Source organism: Haemaphysalis longicornis, unplaced genomic scaffold, assembly GCF_048455015.1.
Source record: "Haemaphysalis longicornis isolate Haplotype H1 unplaced genomic scaffold, Haemaphysalis longicornis Haplotype H1 scaffold_1, whole genome shotgun sequence".
NCBI lineage: Eukaryota > Metazoa > Arthropoda > Arachnida > Ixodida > Ixodidae > Haemaphysalis > Haemaphysalis longicornis.
The window spans coordinates 302,577,282-302,600,377 of NW_027526203.1; the positions used below are offsets into that span (position 1 = coordinate 302,577,282).

Below are 23,096 nucleotides of genomic sequence, written 5' to 3' on the forward strand. Positions count from 1 at the left end.
CTCTCGAGTAGTGTATACGTGCACGCGGCAGCTGGCGGCGCGTAACGCTCCCCCGAAGAGAACGTGGCTCCAGCGACTAATGAAGGGCGTTCTGTCCTCTCAGCGCGTGTGCTGTGCAGCCGGCCTCTTAATCAAGCCGCCTATCATGCCACCGGATCGAAATAAGCCCCACACAACGCTGACATTCCTCTCTCCTCGCGAGCAGCAAAGCGTGCCGCATTCCTCTTGCCGACGGAGCTCCCTGCACGCATCATTCTCAGCGGGGTCGCTCAGCTCATTGGGCGCTGCGCCGCGAAGCGCGCGCCATGGCGACGCTGCGTGAATTTGTACTCGATGCGGCTGAGGAAACCGAGACATTCGGCGTCAGTTGGGAAGTGTAGCCTTGTTTTGGTGCACCTTGTCACTTTTTACCTCGGTACATCCCGGTAATTCTGCAGCAACAATCATACAAGCGAGGGCGGCTTGCTCGGACTGGGTTGCGCTGTGTGAAGAATTTGCCTGGATACGCTGGTATCGGTTTACTTAAATGCGCTACATTTGAGGTCGCGGTGGAAACTTAAATTCGTTATGAAGCCAGCCGAGGTGTGCTTCGAAAGCGCAGCCGCGTAATTAAGCCCAGAGGAAGTGCTAACCGAATTATTTTTCAGTTCGACTAAAGGGTTATAGCGCATAGAAACTTCGCGATGGAGTCATAACGCATTCGCAAAGCGGCTGTTAATTTTCACTTAATTCATGTTAAATGTCAGGGCAATTTAATAATAAGACGTCTTCAGCATTCACCCATTACCCCGACGAACATGTAGCTGCCTAGAGCGTAAAACTTGGTGAAACGTGTGACCGCGTGTAATAACCCTATAGAAGAGTGCTTGGGCCCTGTTTCCGGCTTGGCGCTGATGTCACACAGAGTGCAACGGTGTAGGACAAGCAATGCAGGCGGCTGGCGGGTACTCACTATAGTAACTGCGCAATACGTGACACAGCGTACGTCGCTGTCCTCTCCCTCCCTTCTTCCCACCTCTCTGCTCCTGTGTCCATCCCCCTTCGTCGTGGTGGACGGCCAGTGCCACTTCGCTCCAAGAGTGGCCCTTCACAGATCATTGAACACCATTTCACTTTCAGGGAGCGCGGCGCGCAATTTTCGGGCGCAAACGACGGGCCAGTTCGACGGCCGCCTTTGAAACGTACCCGACACGGCGCACCCCTTTCACTTGCAAACGCCGCTTCATTTGCTCGTGTCCACTCGTGTACGGCAACGGCGGAACACGGGGAACGAAAACAACGGAAGCGCCCTTGTTCTTTCGGCGGCTGTGCGTTTACGACAGCGCGAACGTTGGCGAGGAGAGTAAGAAAAAACTCGCTCGAAGAAGACACAAGGTATCGCTGGGGGAAAGGTGCATCGACCCTGTTCGAGGACCGTGCAGCCAGAATACGGCGAGCTGTTCTTCTCAGGATGCGACCAGCGAGTCACGCCCCAACGGTAAAACCGAGGGGCCACTGCCGAAGACCAAAGCCAGCGCGTACTCGCTTTCAACTTCTTCCAGTGGCTTCGCGGGATAAGCGACCCCTCCTCCCAGTACCCGCTCTCGTAGTTGTCGACGTGGGCATTGAGCGGACGCGGGCGTCTGGGATGGCCCTGTTTGATAAGTCCTTTGCATGGCAAATACACATGCAGTAAATGCGCCATTAAGAATAATAATAGCGGGGCCACTTCGAGCTTTCACATTGGCGTGGGGAAGAAAAGATGTCGCTGAGCCACAGGTACAATGCTTTACGTTTTAATGCGTAGCATTGTTTGCCGAGTACCTCCACAGCCAGGACCGTGTAACGCCCTGCATTGCCGCAATAATGCAGGTTTCGCGCAAGTTCCACCTGTAATCGTTATAATAGCGTATATGGAAATAATTGGTCGAACGAAATTTTGAAAAACTAAAAAAAAAAAGAAAAATTAAAAAAAAATTCGGAAAATGGCTAACCGTGTAACGCCGTGCATTTTCAAAATAATGCAGATTTCGCGCAGGTTCCACTTGTAATCGTTATAATAGTGTAAATTTAGATAATTGGTCGGAGACAGGATTTAGAAAAGCCCAAAAAATTGGCTGTAGAGATCTCTCACTCAGGACAAGCTGCATAAGAATGCTACGCATTAGTAGACAATTCTCTGAATTTCTGCAGATTTTTTTAACCATGTATCGAAAACGAAAGTCAACAAAGCAAAAAAAAAAAAGACGTTTGCAATAATTTCTAACCTCGAACACTTAGTAGGCGTGGTTACGTTGAAATATGTGGCATAAATCGTACTAGGATGCATAACACAACTTTCAGCGTGCGTAGTCAACTGCATCCTTCCAAGGCCACTCGTTTTGTTTGCTTGGCACATTTTGTCCCCAAACCAGCCCCACTGGCTTTGAAAAACAAATCCGTACTAGCACGTAATGAGTACAACAGCGGCAAGCACCGCACCGTTTTCCTCTTCTGCAGGAATTGAGGCTTCAGCGCAAAAGAAACAGTGAGGTTTACAAGGTCCGACTGAACTGGACTGAAATATAAGGGTCAACCCGCTGCGATGGCGCAGAGGCTAAGACGTTGTGCCGCTATAGAGGCAGGTTTCGTTCCTGGCCGCAGATGCTGGGTGTATTATTGAAGCAGCGTGAAGAGCAACGCCGTTATATGCCATATCAGCGTCCGTCGAAGATCCCCAGGTGGCCTTAATACGTATCCCTCCGCTATTGCGGGCCTCATTGGGTTTCGGTGCGTTAAGAAGTTAAAAAAATGAAGGTCATATTAGTCGTATGCTTTGGAACCTGGACGCTTTTTGTTTCTCTCTTCCCCTCGGGGCGGGCAAGCCGGTCGTCAGCTAAATGTGAAAGTTGCTTCGGAACGGGAGTGAGTAGAAAGTGCTGAACATAGCTCCTCACGTGTCCGCAGTTGAATTCTGACAGATATACACTCCGGCGCAATGGCTGCGGGTAGTTATAGTTACCCGCAGTCATTGCAGTGGAGTGTAGATCAGTCAGAATTCAACTGCGGACATACGATTCGATATTGGGAACTTCCACAATCCTGAATTCGTATTTTGAAGAACGTATATATATATATAGAGAGGACACTGAGCCAGTTCTTTCGACCACGATGTTCCTTTTAAGTAGTTAACTATGCGCTACACCTAACCACTCATGTTCTATGCCACCCGGCCGGTATAGGGTAGTAGCGAGCCACTTAGGTCGGGCTGATGACCGCAGCGAGGCAGAAGATGCGTTCGCCGCTGTCTTCGTGGTCGGCGCGGTCGAGGTCTGCGGGCCATGCGGGTCATTTCTTGCTCTTTTTCGCCACCACTAGAGCGTCCCTCGGAAGCCCAAAGAAAAAAAAAAATGTCCGTCCCCGCGCACGACACGCGCAGGAGCAAACGAGAGCAGACAAGCGAGGCGAACGAGGCGAAAAGGGAAGGAAAAGCGCGCAGAGTGTTGCTAACGTCGCGCGTGCCGATAAGAGGAAACAAAGCCGTGAATGGAATAGAGAGACAATGGGTACGAGAAAAGCTGTGCGTGCCGTCGACAACGCCTTTTCTGCCGACTAACTCGTGCGCTCCCCCTTGGGGCCGACCTGCATTGTAAGCGGTACCATGCTCTTGGGGTTTCGATGCCTATCGGCTCTCGCGCGCACGCTGCAGTGCTGGGTTTGAACACTGTTTGGAACTCCACGGCTTTTTTCTTGTGCTTGCGAAAATCGGGACAACTGCCTTTTCTTCAACGAATTGACACAGCCGGAGCGGCGGCTGTGACTTGTAAGTACATAATGCCATGGCCTAGAATGCGCTGCCAGTTTACGTTTTCCTTCGTCCCTTTGGGGCCCGAATGGCCGAGTGGTGCGGAGGTTTGTACTTGCTGTGTGCGGTATGAGACAAACAGCTAAGACGTAATATAGGCATGCCATCAACATAAAAAAACGGTAGTTGACCTTTCCCCCTGAGAGACGTCGAGTGCGTGGAATGCGAAAGTGATCCTCGCTAGTGAGCAAGCTAGCAGGCAAGGGAGCAATAAAGCAAGCAATCAAGCGAGTAGGTGAGCAGGTTACTCTGCCTCTTCAGGACGCCGGGAAACAAGCCAGAAAACGATCCCGAATGCGGCAACGCAAGCGGCGGAAAATTCCCTTAGCCTTCAGGTCACCCAAATAATCTTACACTCAGATGACGTTCACATTAAAGCACTGCAACCGGCGACGTGAGTGCGGGTCATGAGCACCTGTCATTCCTGAATGGAAAGGCAAGGAAACTGACTTCATCAAGCTTTGCTCGAGCGATTGTTGGCCTACGAGAGACGCCTGCGGTCGTTTTCTTGACACCAAATAGCCTCGCATGCAGTTGTATCTCTCTAGCAGTGGCTCAATGTTTTCAGTTTCTATGGTACGAAAAGACGCTGTTTCCGGGTGAGACAAAATGCATGAATTGAGGTGAGTTATTGTTGCATCACCTTGACTTTTTGAAACCTACAAAACGTGCAGATGTGAAACCCTGCAGAAATATATACCCTATGAAAACGTAACTCAGTGGTTATAACCCTCGCTTCGAAAGCAAAGGGACCCGGCTCGATTCGCCCTACTAACAACTGATGAATTTAGTTTAAACACGCCGGCCGAAAATGTTTTCGCATGACCACGAAAAGATTGTGAAAACGCTTTGGATACTGTTGAATGCACGCTTAGCCAGTCACACGCGAAATCGCCATCCTTCGTGTTTCCACTGGGTGGCAAAAGGAAAAAAATGGTTACAGTAGATATTTGGCAGTCTTAAGAAATGTTAGATCCTCTTTTTAAGTATATCTCCTACCCTCCTCTTGCATGGCATAGAAGGAAATTGGAAAATAAGGAAGACCTAGCACGGGCGTTGCCATTGATGTATAGCGAAGGGGGGCGGGGTAGCTTCTGAGTACGCAAAAGGCTCCTCATGCACGAGCTATAGATTCAGTACGAGTTACGCCTCCACAGGTCTACTTTATGATCAGGTGGCCACTGCGCATGTTGAGATATAACGTTTACTAAGTAATCACAAATCAGTAATACCCGTTCGAATTGAATGTTCTTGGCAGATTGTATGAATGTAGGGTTGGCAGGCGCTCATCACTTGTAGGTAGCCCCATTTCCGGTGTTCGGCGCTGTTGAAACCAGAGCGCAAGCGAGCGTACGCTGCGTGCCCCTCACTCCGCTAGGTTCTCGTGCTCACACATTGCTAGCTGTTACTTGTAGCCTAGCGGAAGAATAGAAGGGAATGTCTGGCCAATTAAAAAACAACGCTCTGGAAGGAACTGCCCGCAAACGGAAGGTAGATGAGCCGCGGAAGTATCTCTACATGCTGATAGTGTTTTCGATCCAGCGGAATTAATTAATTATAAATAAATAAATAAATAAATAAATAAATAAATAAATAAATAAATAAATAAATAAATAAATAAATAAATAAATAAATAAATAAATAAATAAATAAATAAATAAATAAATAAATAAATAAATAAATAAATAAATAAATAAATAAATAAATAAATAAATAAATAAATAAATAAATAAATACGAGATTATGTGGTGCATGATATTGCATTTAAAAAAGCTCATTTTTCATTTTTTTCCCTAGGTGATTTTTCCGTTAAATTCCGGTGCAGCTCACACGTTAAACGCCCTGTCCCGCCTACGCAGCTCGTTCCCGCAACTATGAAGCCGGGTAGAGAGGGATGAAGATCGCGAAGTTTCTTCCGGCTCAGTCGAGGGAGCTTTCCGACGTGGTCACGCGACCAATAACAGAAAGGCGATTCATCGTAGCACGCAAGCCGCCTGCAACTGGTTAATTCCCGTCAAACTTGGCGTCGAGAAACGCATTTTTTTTTCACTAGATAAAAAAAAAAATGATGGAACACTTATGAAACATTACGCAAAGCGCGCTTCTGGACGCAAGCTTGATACGAAGTGACCCGGTTGCAGGCGGCTTGCGTGCTATGCTGAGTCGTCTTTCTGTTGCCAGCATGGATGCGCGTGGGAAATAAACCCAGCATGTTAGTCTGCCGTCTGTGGTGTGCCTTTTCTCTTCCTTCCAGCGCAGTCATTTGCTAGCGTTCTTTTAATAATGATGTCAGTCCAACTAGCCATCCCGACCACTTCGGTGTTCGCACAGATGGGTCTGCGTGGCAGACAAGACAGGGAGCGACATTGAAATTCAAATCGCGGGGTTTGACGCGCCGGAGCCACACCTGGGCTACGAAGCGCTCTGTGCAGCGGAGGGCAACGGATGAATTTAGACCACCTGGTGATCTTTAAGGTGCGCTTAAATCTCGACACACGGGCATTTTTGCTTTTCGCCTCCACCGCAAGTACGTCCTCCGCTCCCGGGATCTCACCCGCCTCCCTGGGCTCAGTAGCACGACGCCTCAGCGTCCGATCAGGGATACAGACATACCGCAAGGTGGGCGAAGTAGGCTACGAAGGATAATCGCATTATAAAAGCAGAGCAGGGACCAGTTTTGATTAAAAGTTTCGCCGCCAAACCCTTCCTGGTATGGTTTCCCCTTTATTTTCGGTGGCCACCCTCGCGCGGAATTTATGTTAGGCCCAGGAGTAAGCGGACCGGCACGAATGCTTCCCTGGTCGGAGGACAAATGAGCGCACTGTTTACCCGAAAGGGCCGTCGAAGCGTATTACGGGCCGGAAAGGAAGAACAGAGGCGTTCTGCTCGGTGAACATTACACGCACAGCGCCGCTCCAGCAAAGCGCCATTGTTTAGATACGAGGCGGGGGGAGGTGGGGTGCGCATGAACCGGCAACGAAATCGAGCTGCCCAGGGGAAAGCGCGAGCGGAGAACTATGCAGGCCGGAAAGAATGCGCCATTACATCACGCGCCCGGTGCGAGCCCGTATATGCCAGGTACACACAAGTCTGCTAGGTGTGTACGACGCGCCCGGTCCATTTGCAGATACTGCCGGGAATTCGCGAGCGTGTGCGCCATTAAACGCTGCAGGCGGCCGATTCGGCGCACATTGCGCGCGGCTGCTCCGCGCGAAGAGACAGACTGCGAATGCGTGCACACGATGACAGGAGAGCAGACGAAGGATCCAGATAATCTCACTCCCGTCGCACCCTTCGAGGTGCCCTACGAATGCTCCGAGCCGTTCTTTTCGAGCGGTTCTCGAGAGGAACGCGCCGAAACAAATGAGCGGCAGAATGCGCTGCAGCCTCGCGCTATAAGGAAACGGCGGCAGGGTATTTCGCAGCCCTTTGGAGAACCAAACCGCGTGTGGACATCTAGGCTGCATCGTTTGCGCGGTAGCCTTGTTACGTGCGCACGAGACGGGCTTCCGACGGGTACTTTGCTGTCACTGATGGAAACAGAGCAGATCGAGTAGCCCTCGCTGATTCGATCGTAATGTTCGATCGGACCCCCCATGAAGGAAAGGTGTTCTTGTGTGTTTTCGAGTACGCTGCAGACGTTTGGCCCAACCCTTTAAAGCCGCTTAGAAGTGCCGGAAAGAAAGAGAAATTCCCCGCTAACGTTCAAGAGGAAAAGACGACCGGCGGTGTTTTCGCTTTGCGCCTGCGTCTGGAATTGCAGCCTTTGGTAATGTGTAAGTGAACATGCGCTTGCGGCTTGGTTAGCTGAAAGCTGGTGCAAAATTTCTTCAAAAAATGAAAATGGTCGGTGCCTTTATTATATAGCGTACACTGTATCGAATGCGAAACCACTGGCTGTGACCACGGGAGCTTTGGCCAAGTTATAGATTTTGACGATAACTCTACTTCGGTTACTACTGACAGGTCGTTTCAATATGATGGCCACGTGAGAAATGACTATCGAGAAACGTACTAAAACTTGCGCAGTTTATTATTCTTGGCATTATTCGTCAAATCAAGCATTATTCGTTTCGTCAAAAAATTGACGAAATGAAAGTTTAGCTCATGTGATACTCGAATTGGGCCATTAAAAGGCCGTGGTACCTTATTTCCCCATTTTCGCATTAGTTAGCTATATCGTTTTGCTTTAACAGAGTATGGCTTATTTTTTGTTTATTTTACCTAAACTGGCTGCACTAGTGCAGCGTTTGTTAATTCTGTTTACCGCTGAATAAAGGGCAGCGGCCCCGCCACAACATTAGTTTCCTCTTGTACTGATCTGCGCAGGTGTATATAAAAGATATACTATAAACATATTAACAAATAAAAAAACATAAAATAGCCCGAGTACCTCACTCAAAAAAAGTGATAGCGTAGGTAATTACAAATCACTGTGTAATGCGCAATATAAAATTCCCATTGCACGGCCCGTAACGTTTAAGCCAACTATAGTTGGCAAGAGACAAAACTTTGGACAGCGTAGCGGCCGCAGTCTGGTTCCACCGTTTCTACAAGACGGCTTGCCTTTGTCGGGACTTAAAGACTTGTCTCTGACGAAGACAAGTCTTATTAGTGTCGAAACGTTGGCACCGGAAGGAGGCCGCTACCTTGTACAAAGTTTTGTCTCTTACCTGCCTACCATCTTCTACGTTTAATCGTTCCCTAACTATACTTGGCTTAGGTCTCAAAATGTATATATTTGAGGTCGAAGCGGCTAGTATGCGCTGCAAGCTCGTGGGAAAAACCAAACCAAACCAAACAAAAACAAAACAATAATGTCACGAAAATGGGTGCCTGCTTGTCTTCCTGTTCGTTGATGAAATACGTGGACCAACTGCTTCATAGTTGATACGTTTTGTTTCCAGCACTTTAAAACGAGTGTGTATGTTTTCTCGCAATTGATTACTAAAAACGTGTTTACCAGTCTAATCAAGGTATCATGTTGTAACTAGCGACAGTGACGTGAAGGGCTGTCTGATTACACATCGCAAAAACGTGAGATATATAACTTAAGAACACCGATGGAACGGCAGTGATTGTTTAATTAAACCTAAAACAGAATAGCTACACAGTAACAGAATAAACCCGGGAAATTAGAAAGATATAAAAAAACTGTGGTTGATTCCTCTGTAATGGGAATGGGTAAAACACGAAAGTGAAATGTGCAGCGAAATCTGCAGCGAAGTGCGCATGATTTTCGGGTCGGCGGCTGTCTTGTGGGTGTACTTGGCGAACGGCGTCTTGGTGGCGGGTTGTTTCGGAAAAGGTGTACTTGCGTCATTTCCGTGACGGATATGACGTCAGTGAAATCTTGGTGTATCCCGGCATTAAAATATAAAACCCGAAAACGAACAACCCTAAGTACAACGTACTCTTTAGTACTAAAGGTTGCTTTCCCGCAAGAATACCCCGTGTGCAGGGGTGCACCCTCTCCAGGCCGCTTGCTATGTTGCACATGGCGTCACTTCCGGGACGGATATTACGCCAGCGATATCTTCGTGTATCCCGGAATAAAACACTGTCGTGTTAAAATCGCCTGCAAAAAAAAAAAAAAAAAACGGGGGGGGGGGGGGGGGGGTGGGGGGGGGGGGGGGGACTTCTTCCTCACAACATGCATGTGCCGGGGTTTGATGTGTAATGCGACTGACTGTGGCTGCGGGAGTGCCTGAAGTGGTTTATTTAACGCCGATTCAGGGATGACGTTGCACTGTACTGAATACAGAACACTTAGGATCCGTAAAATTGGCTTTGCCCAAAGCGGCAAGATCGGCCAACCATCCAGTGCCCGCACGGAGGACTGGGGATGCTGACGGCAATGAACTAGAGTCACTAGAGTACGGACTCACTTCATTTGGCACGAGCGTATTGAACGGTATTTTTTTCGCAAAAATTGAAGGGTCTAAGGCACTGGTCAGGAGCATGCTTGTCATCTGCCACCTTCCAGATTCCCTTCACCCTTATCACTTGCATGGTCGTCTTCGTTGAGCTACAAAAAAGGTGACAAACATTTGAGTTTGAATATTGACAATGAGCTGCGATTGATTTGTCGTTTTCAGGAATATCGAGACTCGGAAGAACACTTGGGGAAACTTTTCTTGGTCAGATTTGTTACGACGTGCAACGGGGGCCAAATCCTGCGACAAATGGGTCAAATTCAGTTAAGAACAAAACCCGTTACCCGCGGAAGATATATTAAAAAAAAGCACTAACTGCGGGGCGACAATGCGCAGTGCAAATCGTGTCATTCGCCAAGCTCGCTCCGTTGTGTAAAGATTTGGGCGCATTGTGGCGAAGCAGACCAGTGGATGTTTTATGTGACAGTGCATGGTGCACAGGCCGGCTTATGAAGTTTTCTTATAATATGGCGGTATCGGACTGTGGGATCTCCCCATGTATATAATTATATGCGTCACGATTGAATATGACCAATAAACTGATTTTTATATTGACTATTATTGGTCTACTACTATGAACTCTACTATATGAAGCGATTCGCTTAGAAAATGGCTTCCCGTTGGTTGGCTCGACGCATTACCCGTGGTAGCAATCTGTTTCCGCACCGGGTCGCAGCTTACCAAGCCGCGCAAACGTAACTATACGGGGAATGAATCTCTGCAGAATACGGGTTTTTGCGCTGTCGTGGCACGTAATATTAAAGGCCGCGACCGGTCTGTCGCGACCCTAGCGCACTCCGGCGAACCGGCCCGCTTCTGGCGACGCGGCTTTGCGATACTACAGGCGACCGTCCCGAGCGGGGACCGTAACAGCGAACGGTAGAGGAATAAAATGCCGCGTCGCTCACGCAATCGCGACCTAGTGCACCGCGAGCCGGCAATTAGAGTCTCTTCTTGGCGGCCGAACAAACAAGCCACTTGTCCAGCAGGCCCGCAGCGCAGTGTCGTCTGATCACACAGCGGTGCTGCCCACGGCGGCGCGACGGGGCCAAGGTCTCGCTCAGCAGGCCAAAGCGCGAAGCCGTGGCCGAGAGGTCTGCGCCGCACAGCCCCCACAAGGCAACCATGCTTGGTGACACTAAAACAAAAATAAGGAGTAATACCTCCTTGGCACTTCTCATTACCGAAGTCCATTCATAAATTTGATCCGAATCATGCTTTGCTGTTCGTTGTTTCAACGGTACGTCATTTGTGGTTGCCATTACGTAGTCAGTCGCGAGGCCTTCTCAATGGGCCGGTGTTGTCGGAGCCTAGCGGTGACTGACCGACCGCCCATTCCGATACCACAGCCTAGAAACGACGACTCAAAGTGGGCGGGGAATTAAATTATCGTCCGCATGTGGGGTATTCACCGTCAATCAAACCGGCCTTGTCTTTCGGCGCACAAAGCAGCCATCAGGGCTGGCGCGACTGCCGATGAACGCTGGACTGACCACACACAAGCGTGTGTTTGATACGCCTACCGAGCGAGTAGTCAATAACTTATCATTATTAGGTTATCAATAAATAAAATCGCGTAGAAATATTGCAGCCATTGCAGCATGTAGACAGTGTTGTCCTGGAGACTGGCTTGAACGGCAGTCACAGCCTCACGCGAGTTGTTTTTTTAAAAAATGTGGGCACAGGGCAAAGGCCAGCCAGACCCGGCCAGATTTTGCGCAAGCACGTATAGAAATTCTGGACTGGTCTTTTGTGCGCAGGGGAAATGCCTGGCCAATGATGTTTGGCGTAGCGGAGGGCTCCAGGTCACTTTATACCTTCCAAGTGGTTGTTTGTACACTGAAAACGTTTGAATTTTACGATCCATAAGAGTACAGCCACCGCTTTAGGAATTGAGCCAGAAAAAAAGAAAAGTTTAATGTCTTGTTCACATATTTTGTTATCAGTGCTCCCCACACGGCTCAGAATCCAGCAACGCTTCAGGACATCTTACGTGGCGCACCGTTTCCGACTTCGTCTGCTTCCGATTACAATGTCACCTATTGTCTTCAGGCATACCATTCAGGCTTCTCTGATCGAAATTCTATGCCCCGGATGGATGGAAAAAAATAACCTTCGAATGTCTGGCTTCGTCTTTTGGCTTACCGAAGATGCCGAAATATCATCATCGTCAGCGGCCGTCAGCTGATGATCGGGCCAGTTACTTGCGGGAAGAGAAGTGACACGACTTCTCAGCCGTTTATAAGCAAGTCTACTCGCCTACTCTACCACTCTACCACTCTACCAGCCTACTCGTTCTAAATAAAGTTGTGAGTAGCGCACGGGGTCGGTTCGCCTCATGCATTTTGCACACGTCGACAAGGCGCGCAGCTGGGATCCCGCCGCCCACAGTGCACTCGGCTCGATGGATGAGCGCACGGCAAATCCGGGAGGCGCGCCCCCGCCAATAGCAAATAGGACTTTGCTCGTTTCCAACCAACTCCACTGTTTATCTAGTTAAGAAGGAGGAAGAAATAAAAGCTCTTCGTTTTATCCGAGCTTATTGATTAGTTAGGGATGCCACATTGTACCCTGAATTCGATTAACCCTTCTTTTTTATTTTCTAAACTCGACCACGTACCAACAAAGTGACCCCTCGGATGGTATGTACCAAGGAGTAGTGACAGTCCGTGCAGTTGCCACTCTTTGAGGCGCTGATTTAGCCGCATCAATTGATTTTGTAACGCCGATAGTCCTCTGAGGCTGTTCAAATGCGAAAATTTTGGTCTATTTGTCTGTATGTTTGTCTGTGCCTCTGTCAACCACGCGGCCAAAAGTTGAAGCGAAAGTTTCACGAGAAGTATATATAGGCTAGACCGTTCCAAATTAGTAAAACCACTAGCATGGGTCATACGTTCACTTTAAGCGGCGCCGAAGAAACCACAGGCGTGTTTGCTGCAAGATGCATGTAAGTCGGTAAAACGCTTGTCTATAACACGGCTTTTTTTCTTCCTGCCTTCTGCGGTGTTGGTTTGAAATAATTTAGAGAAAATTATTGCACCTTTCTGAATTCTAAGCCGACCCCTTCAATCCCCAACACTTGTTTTCCGTCAGCACTTCCAGATATATCCAGTTGAAGTAGAAATCGCTGTTATAGGCAAGCGCTTTACCAACTGTACATAACTGACAGAAGCAACGTTCTTTTAATTGAAAAGAACGTTGCTTCCATTAGTTATTACTTTGCTTCCATTAGTTATTACTTTGCTTCCATTAGTTATTAGTTATTAGTTAGAGGCGTTGCGGGGGCGCAATAAGACTATTGTCGTCCGGCGGCATTTGCAGCGGAGCAATCAGACACGCGAACATTTTTTTCCATTAAATGGTACATTGATTCTATCGCTGTTAGTTGCTTTTTGAAGCAAAAGGAGATGTCTATTAGTTACGAGAAATCTTTGGAGAAAAAACCCGTGACGTCAGAAATTGGGAGAAATGATTCACTACATGGCTCCATCGTGACTCCAATAACATCCCAACGTTGCTCGTATTTTATTTGTACGTCGGAGAGCATGGAGTAACAATCAAATACCCTCCTTCCTTCCATTATCAGTGGTTTGTGCTTGTGTGCGCACACAATAGCGATATGGATGATCAACGTTAAAGCTAACTCGGAGAGGGTCAGCTCACCGCGGCGGATGAGGCAATCTTTCGCGTTTTGTTCCAGGATAACGTAAACGGCGGTTACATCCAGCAATAGCTTTAACTATCCGCATAACTAAAGCCCTGCTACCCAAAAGATACTGCCGTAGTAAATTGCATCACAACCACCAGCGCTTTGCTGGTACCTATACTGTTTTTAAAATGACACTAAAGTGTAAAAGCAAAATTGCCTATGTCAGTAGTTTAGAGCGTTGTGAGTACCAGTATACCACCCGCAGCGGCAGCAGGTGCATATCAACGCAGAAAATACAAAATGCGGAAAAACAGGTGCCGACACTAAATCCACTTTTCGCGCACCATGTTTTGTGACAGCCCAAACCGCGAAAGCATGGTGAAATGGGATTGGTGGAGCTTGCCTAAACGTTTTCTGCAACAAACCTGGAGGATACAGGGACATGCAAATGTCAGATAAATGTATGCGGGAACTCTTGATACTTACACGCTCTTAAAAAGACACAAACCACAGCAAGTACACATAATAATTATGATGCCACAACCGAGGCGGTAGGCTTTGTTTCAGTTTCGATTTCATTGAAATGTTTAACCTTGCGTCCAAGCGCACTCAAAGTATGCGTGGATGTGGGTGAACGCGACAGCCTACCGCACGTACTGACCACTAGCACATGTATACTTGACACAGTCAGCAGCAAAAGTAGGTGCGATTAGCGGGATGGACCAGAAACGAGACGGCCCCGAAATTATTCGGTCAACTCCAGATGCATTTTCAGGACCTGCCACCAAATGGAGGCACGTCCTGGGCACATTTCCATGAAAGCTTCACCGAGGTCATTCTTCCCTGCCAATAAAGAGTCGCGGCTTGGCGGGCGAATTCCCTGTACGCCGCCACACCAAGACGGCCTCAAATACACCCTTCCTAATTGCCTGCGACAAAATCCAAAGCCAATGAGGACAGGCTTTTAGGAATATGGCGACAATCGAGTGTTATCGGGCCCGGCTCGCTCTGGTTGCTTTGTAACGTGCTCGGAAACGTCACGAAAAAATGAAAGGGAAACGAGAGAAAGAAATGCCTGCTCTAATTATTTCTTTCAGAGCAAACGAGCCATTGTTGGCAGTCCAACAAAAACTGAGAGGGCTACGGAACACGTGACCGTTCAGTTGAAACAGAAAGTTACTCAGCCTTTATAGTCCCTTTAAAGCAAAGCTTTCTATGCCTCACTGATGGCGTTCGATGTCGTGCCTAGATGCACTGCAGGAAAGCCAACTTTACACAATAGGTTTCACAAAACGATGATGATGATTAGTGAAGGCACGTCAAGTGCCTTAAGAAAAAAAAAACACTTCCCGTGATGGGAATCAAACCTGTGTCCCTCGCGTTATGAAGCGGAAGTCTATCCCAGTGGTTCTCAACCATGAGCGTGTTGGGGACCCATTCCGTGTTTGCAAAAGGGATGGGGGACCCCACGATGAACAATGTTCATCCGTGTCATAATGTCAAATACTTTGCACGTCCAGCTAAAGTCTCCAACATACTTAGTAATGTCCGTATTTTGTGCCTGAATTATTTGCTCATGTGTGTGGTATTATCAAACAATTTGCTCTTGCAGCTTAAAGTCACCGAAACACCGACATGAACATGCCGCCTTTTAGATGCGGCGCATCTCTTGCTCTGAGGAATGTCCCTCCTGCGTCGTCGGCGTCCGTCCACACGCCACCTGCGCATGCGCGACTCTCCTACGTTCGTCTCTCCCGCAGCTGTGCGCAACACTCTCACTCCGGTGCATTAGCATAACGACAGCTGGCGCGCTTGGTTGGCGCGCGCTTCGCTGCGTTAACGCTGCGTTAACAGCTGCTCCGGTGCCCATCTGCGCGCATGCGCGACTCTCTTCCGCGGTCTACTCTCCTTCAAGCGCTGTGAATATAAAGCGGGTATCGCTCCGCGGCGGTTCAGTCAGCGCTCGCTCTCGTTCTTCTCGAACACCGACGATGAAACCAAAATTCGACCACTGCTGCGCCAACCGCTCACTGTGCACTTTACTGACCATAAAGTCATCATTCTTAAATGTAATAAAGAGCTGGGTGGTGGTCGCTAAAACACGTGTACTCTCTCATTTCACGTATGCATGCGCCGCATCACACCAGGGTTCCCTCGCGGGGAGACGGGGGCAATTTTGTGTGTCTGGCTTTTCCGCATACCTGATGTGTTGTGCAAAAAAGCCAACGTAGAAACTTGTGCTACGCGAAAAAATTTGTCGTACATGACATGCAGCGAAGCCACCTTTTTGCATTGCCTGCAGGATTTGACAAAAAAGAGAAAAAATTGGAGGGGGGAGAAGTTTAGAACTGGGCTTTGCGCACCCCTAACATGCCTTCGTGGACCCTCATTTGAGAACCACTAGACCAGTGGTTCTCAAATTGCACTATTCCGAAACGGTCGAAGCAGCTTGGATTTCAGATTTGGACTTTGACTCAGGACTCATGGGAGGAAGCTTCGCGTTTTAACCATCTTTTTCTTAAAAAAGATGCTTTGATTTTTAACTTTAAACTATATATATATATATATATATATATATATATATATATATATATATATATATATATATATATATATATATAGTAAGGAAATGAGGGGCTCGTTGAGGAAATACAGAAAGATAGGTCAGCAGTCTACAACACCAAAGGAGGCATAGGGGTGTGGTTAGGCTCTTTTCTTTATCACTACGGTTAATTAAGTAAACATTTTTTTTAATTATACAGAAGAAAGAAAGAAAGAAAAACACGCGCCCAGAGTGGGGACCGAACCCACGCCTTTCGATAACATGTCGAATGCCTTACCAATTCGGCTATCTGGGCGACTGTGTCCTCCTTCACTTTCTCGGCTATTTATATTTACTAGAAGTGTATCTGACGCTTGAGGGTGGTAGCCAGCGCCACTCTGACTACACGGGGAGAAGGGGACCTTCTTATTAACCCCCGGGGCGTGACTCGAACGTCTACAGCCTGTCATGAGCGGGTTACTGGCTGGAAGCCCTCTTATGCTACCTAGGCATCAAGGCTGCCAGAACCGAGACCCTCGCTAGGCTTTTCGCAGAATAATATAGTAAGGAAATGAGGGGCTCGTTGAGGAAATACAGAAAGATAGGTCAGCAGTCTACAACACCAAAGGAGGCATAGGGGTGTGGTTAGGCTCTTTTCTTTATCACTACGGTTAATTAAGTAAACATTTTTTTTAATTATACAGAAGAAAGAAAGAAAGAAAAACACGCGCCCAGAGTGGGGACCGAACCCACGCAAGGCGTGGGTTCGGTCCCCACTCTGGGCGCGTGTTTTTCTTTCTTTCTTTCTTCTGTATAATTAAAAAAAATGTTTACTTAATTAACCGTAGTGATAAAGAAAAGAGCCTAACCACACCCCTATGCCTCCTTTGGTGTTGTAGACTGCTGACCTATCTTTCTGTATATATATATATATATATATATATATATATATATATATATATATATATATATATATATATATATATATATATATATATATATCGAAAAACTGGATGTCGTATATGTGAGGCAGAAAAAAAAAGCGCTTCGAAAGAAGCATAGCAGCGCTCAGTTGTGGGAAGGACAACAAACTCCCACATGTAGAAGGGAAATGGAACTGAGGGACAAGGCTGCACTGTCGCGTGTGTCTGCGTGCTTTGGTCTCGTTGGGGAAGTTTATTTAAATAAAACCTTTTAAAATGTCATGTTGGTTTTTGTCTCACACGAAGTCGAGACGGTAGATAATCAACTTCAGCTTCTGTCCCTTCGCACCTCCGTAATTGAGGGATAGGGTAGCGCACAAGAGTCACGGCTCAATCACGGGCACAAACATACAGTGCGTGTTGAGTAGATACGCTGCCTGCTGCCTAATTATGCTTTGGTTTGTTGCAAGCCGGCGCGGTTCTGGCGTCATCCTTTATAGACGCGGTCGAAGCGCACGTGCTAACATGTCCGCGTGGCTTTCTCGCAGCGGGCGGCTTGCCGGGCCGGTGAAAGCGTGGTCGCCGCCATGGGCGTGTCCGAGGGCGGCCTGGCCAACGGCCACGGACCGGGCTACTCGTACCTCAAGCGCCTGTGCCGAGATCGGGGCACGCTCTTCGAGGACCCCGAGTTCCCGCCGTCGCACCGGGCCCTCTCGGCCAAGAACAAGTTCGCCAGCACCCAGGTCTCCTGGATGAGGCCCTACGTGAGTGACTCTTTCGCGGTGGCCTTCTTGTTCACGGAGACCCGCCCCTATTGCGACTAATATTTACTTGGGTCAGCCCCGGTAACTCACATTCATTCTCCTCCTTTATGATGCTGCTGCAACTTATTCTTCCGACTTTCTCATTTTGAATCCGCAACATCCAGGCGGCCCAGATCCATAGGCTAAACCTGCGTTGGGCAGGACATAGACATCGAGCCATTGCTGGCCGGGCATTTTTATCTACGAAGTTTCTGAAAGCGTTAGCTCACAGAGCGACACACACACACACACACACACACACACACACACACACACACACAAACGCAACAGGCGTGTAGGCCTGTTGGTTGTACCATCTATATACGTATAGATTAGTTTCCACACGACCGCCGGCTTCAGCTAATGCAGCGAGAACAACCGAATAGCTCTATCGCCAACTAACTGGCTTCATTGACCATAGCTCGCTGGCTTCCTTGCTCGCAATCGTAATCCCCCACTGGCTCTTCGGGCCATGCTAACGCTCAGTTACCCCCTTGCTTTCTCGCTTGCTTCCGTGCTTCATATCTTGCTATAAAACGCTCATGTCCAGCAGACACGGACCACGGAAGGCTAGCTCATTTATCCCTAAGTTCTGCAGTGCGTATACTGGGTGCCGCTAACCGGCTTTTCATTGTTTAGTCTGGCATTTCAGAGGGATACGATACGAATATTTGGGTAGTACGCAGATGTTGAGGTTTTGCCGATGTTTGCTATTACGGCAGTGCTGACGGGGTTCCGTGTAGGTGGTTAGTCGCAGAGCAGGGCTTATCCACCATGGGAGCGGGGGACATGGATATGGCGTGGCGCCTTTTCGCGCACACAAAGGGGAAAGAGTAACGAAGCCTTTGGTCTTAGTAAAGAGCCAGTTCGCTGCTGAGCAACTTGGGCTAAGCATTTCGGGTTGCATCTTGACATTTCTCTTTCTATTGCAGCTGGGCACAGTATTAACGCAATAAACACAATCTCGCGAGCCCGTTGTGACAGCTGAGCAATTTTTGCGGCCACCTTCTGACCTTCTATTCCTAGTGCGGCAAAATTAAACGCACGACGGGCGTAGATTATTTTAAATGCGGTATTAATTATCGGTTAGGAGAACAGTGAAGAAAACGTTGTCAATCACTTGATAATCTTAAAGCTTTACAGTGTTGAGACCAGGCTTTTTTCCTACATTTTAGAGGTGATATCACACGAGAAAGGTGCGCTAAACGGCTATTTTTCTTCGTTGTCAGTGTACGAAGAAAAATCAGGGGGTGACTTTGGCTGTGAAAGCGAAATGGTAAGTACAGCTCGCAGCATTTAGCGGGTTACGTACACATACACCCCGCGAATATTCCGCCACGGAGGACCTAGGGACCTTTTTATTAATTGGAAAATTAAATGCCCTTTCATTAAATACAGGACCTTCTATTATAAAAGGCCGTTTTAAGTTTTTTAAATAAATTCGCCGTATGTCACACATAGGCCCATTAAGCACAATGCGTTACGGGCAGACGGAAGAGCATATTACTGGAAGAAGCAAGTTTGGATGGACCCTTACGTATAAAAAAAAAACAGCACTATCACCGTTTAAAGAACAAATTCACTAAAGGGTGCGCTATAAGCTTATATCGTATGGTATTAGCCATCCGCGCTCAAGAACTGTGTCAAACAAACGGTATCGCTATTTTCACGGCGAGCAAATATTTTTGGTAGTTTAAACGTGTTAAGCACTTGGAGTTGCAAGCAGGGTGCTGCAGTGACCATCCTTACTGTCGCTGTTGCCAGAGTTATCTCTTGTATTTTTTTTTTATTTCAGGAAATATGTGCCAGACCAAAGTTCATCTCAGAAGGTTCGTCGCGGTTCGACGTTGAGCAAGGGGAACTGGGTGAGTCATCTCGGCAATTTCTGTTACGTCTCTGTTCGTTACTCCTCTTCTCGGCAGTTTTACGCCGTAGAGACTGGTGTTTGTCAACTTGCTTCCTGCGTCGGCGACATGGATTCAGAGAACCTTTGTGCAAAGATGTTTTTGTACATTTGTAGACGCAATCGTATTGCAGTTGCTGTGCAGCTACTGGGAACGTGAAGGAGGCACGATATTGTCGCTACATCTCTTGAGCCGCCGGCAGGAAGTTTTTCTTTGCTGTTGGGGTTGCAGCCGACTACAGCACAAGCTATAGAAGAAAGACGTAAAGTAAAAAAAAAAAGAAACTAACTAGGCGGGCACCAAACACAAGACTCGCAAAATGCCAAAGGTCACGGGACATGTGGGGCGTCAGTCTCCGGTTACATAACGCGACCCGCATTACGAGGGATCTTGGCGTGCGGCTATTTCTCGCCAGCCTTTTCCACCTTCCGTGCGACCCACATAGCGGACGACTCTTTTCCCAACATTGTTCTCGCGTCGGGCGGCCGGGGAGACCCGTACTCGCCACCTGGAGTGTCGTTGTGCCGGCCTGTCGCGACGCCGCCGCCGCCGCCGCCGCCGCCACCTACGTTTATTTCACGCTGCTCATGCGTGAACACGCCGGGGACGGTCCTGGCGGGGGCGCCGTTACCCGCAGAGCCCCCGACTTGCGGTAGGCAGGGCAAAACAAATCGTAACGGGCGTTCGAACACCCTCCGCTCCATCCGTTCGCCTCAACACGCGTTCAGCGCGACGCATCCGCTGCCCGGGTCTTGGGAAAGACTCGAGCAGCTGCGTGGAGGTCACAACTTGAGCGCTGCCCGCAAGTTAGCAGAAACAAAAGGCCCACGAAGGACGGGGCCAGAAGGAGCGGCAAGAGTGCGTGGCCAGTGGGCGTATCGGCGCGCCTCTTCCCCCTTGCCCCCGCTGTGTTTACATTCGTCTGCCCCGCGGAGTTCACCGGCATCGGCCAACGCGGCCGACGTCACCACCGACGCGCCGATTCAGTACCGTTCCACGCCCGTTCGGCGCACGTACCAACGCGCAGACAAAACAGGCGCGCTGATGGGGTCGCCAGAGTTCGCATGCCATGCCCGCCAGGAGTAGGTTAGATGTTCGCCTCTCAAGTTTGACGTGCTGGAAAAAAAAATTACGTCAGGTCTCGATTTATGTGGGTGATAAAATAATGGCGCTGCACGGTTCCACATATGCTCGTATAGACAATGCCTAGGAAGTATATGGCTGTACTGTGCCCCATTGCGAGGCTAAAAGCATGTGTAGCGAGATGGTCCAAATGAAAGCCGAGGGGGAGAAATCTCCCAATGAGTTAATTTCCTGTCGCGCTCTCGCGTGCGTGCAAAATTCAAAGCACTTATATAATGTGCGGGGTCCTTGTTGTGCACGACTGGGCAGCCTGCGGTTTTGCGTCTACATAAGGGCAGCATAGCAAAATGCGCGCGCGCGCGCACGCATGCAAATTACGCCATAGGCTGCCTATATCTGCTGAAAAGCAAACGCTTTTCAGCTATGGTACAGGCAGTGTAATGCATGATTTATGAAACACTAAGTGAACAGAGTGGACAGAAATATGGGCTATTTTCAATTTTACACCCACAGCAAATGCAGCCTCCACAGCCTGTAGAAGGAGAGAACGATCTTTAATGTGGAAGGCAATGCCAGCCGAGCTGCGAAGGCCAGCTTGCTGTGGGATTCCGTTCCCCATATGGGTACAAGACCTTCACTTCCTTCATAACCTGGCGCTATTAACGAGTTCACTTTGAACACTACCCATCTTCTCTTGTAACTGCTAAACGGAGCCAGCCGTTTGGACTCTGTGGCCTTGAGGTCAAGTTCTGGGTTTAGAGCCTGACGGCCTGGGTTTCGGACCCAGCGGGTCTAATAATGTTTTGCAACTTTTTATTGTAAGGATCTTTTACGGTCAATTCTATGCGTTGTTTTCTTAATAAGGGTGATTTGGTATCTTTTAGGTCAGCGTAGTTACGGGGCGCAGCCTATGACCCCATTTACCTGACGTTCTGCATCGCGCCTAAAGTGCCGGGCTTTTACCTAAATGGGAACGGAAATATCACTGGCCCGCTGCATCGCGCGAATGCGGTGACAATGAGGATGATAATGGTGATGATGATTTTATCTTTCTAGAGGGTCTAGTCAAAACTTGTGTTTCGTAGGTACGTCATAACAGCTTTCGTCGCGGTATAGCCACATTTGAGACACGACCATGAAGCTAATACGTCCCTCAGTTGTATACCCACGGAAAGCGGCTGTCTCAAGGTCGCTGGGAATGACACTCTTTGTGAAGTGAATCGCGCACATTCACAGGTAAGCGGCCGCATGTCTTCACGTACATCGCAATGTGCGCACAGTGGCGAAGTGGACTGATTTAGATTAGAGCGGTTGTGCCACGTGCAGGCGACATTCAGCCACATAAAATGTAGTAATGCTTCCTCACGTTTGGAGAGTCAAGGTGGAATCTCTACGCTGCAATTGGTCAGTAGTGTAAAGGGGCTTTTAATGATGCGTGATGCGTCAGCCCAGGTTGATCGCTGCATGCTTCATACGATGCTGGATGCAAGGAACCAAGCATTTTGTCTGGTGAATGGTATTGCGATCCGTGTCGCATGTAGGTCATGTGCGATCGATGCTGCAATGTTCGCCTTGGAGTTACGTGCTCCGGACTGCCGGAAAAGAGAGTTCCCTGAGCAACCGCACGGGTTATGCGGGTCAGTATGATGTGAGCGTGAGAAGGAAAAATTTGACATCCACCTGAACTTACTTCCCTTACTTCACCCTGGCGGTTTCCCCTAAACTGGCCAGTTAACAGTGATGTGAGCTTATTCTTGAGATGAAGACATGGGGTGACCATGTAAGAGAAATCATCGTACTAGCGACACTAAACAGAGACAAAGGTAAAAGAGACCACGAAACACACGCTCGTCTCTTTTACCTTTGTCTGTGTTTAGTGTTCGCTAGTACGATGATTTCCTTAGTTAGTAACCAACTCGACCAACTTACCGCCTTAGTTACATGTAAGAGACTTTTAAAATGTCAGCCCAAGGAACTTGTAGTTTGAGACGTATCGCATCACATTGCCTCCAACAGTGAGCCGATCACGCGTGAGCTCACGTTTCGTAAAAGTTATCGCATCGCATTTGATTGCTGAGATTCACAGGCCTCATGTTTTCAGAATTTCTTCAATGGAATCGCTTGCTCGCTGCAGTTTAATTACAGCACATGCCTGTTACGACTAGAGCTCCATACACAGATATCGCCCGCATAAAGGAGGTTCCTGCCAACTGTGCCAAGTATTTATCCTGGCTCATAATATAGATGTTACACAGCGTAGGGCTTAGCACCCCACCCTGAGGCACACCTCGGGTCACTCTGTAGCGACGAGTCAGCGCTGATAGTGTGATAACCATGCATACATGTGGCCTCTAATGGCTGAAGACTTTATCGAGGGGATGGCATCATGCGCCACACAGGCGTATGATGATTTCATGTCAAGATACACCATGA

General features: G+C 48.4%; 1 protein-coding gene across 2 annotated transcripts in view; it reads left to right on the forward strand.

Annotated features, from left to right (window-relative positions):
- Positions 1-23,096, forward strand: part of LOC144149549 (calpain-9-like) — a 118,531-nt gene that overhangs the window by 45,124 nt on the left and 50,311 nt on the right. For both annotated transcript variants that reach the window (XM_077681187.1, XM_077681179.1), the window contains exons 2-3: positions 17,422-17,637; positions 19,472-19,541. In XM_077681187.1, coding sequence (XP_077537313.1) covers positions 17,461-17,637; positions 19,472-19,541 — 247 coding nt within the window. In that variant the 5' untranslated portion in view covers positions 17,422-17,460. The remainder of the gene's footprint in view (positions 1-17,421; positions 17,638-19,471; positions 19,542-23,096) is intronic.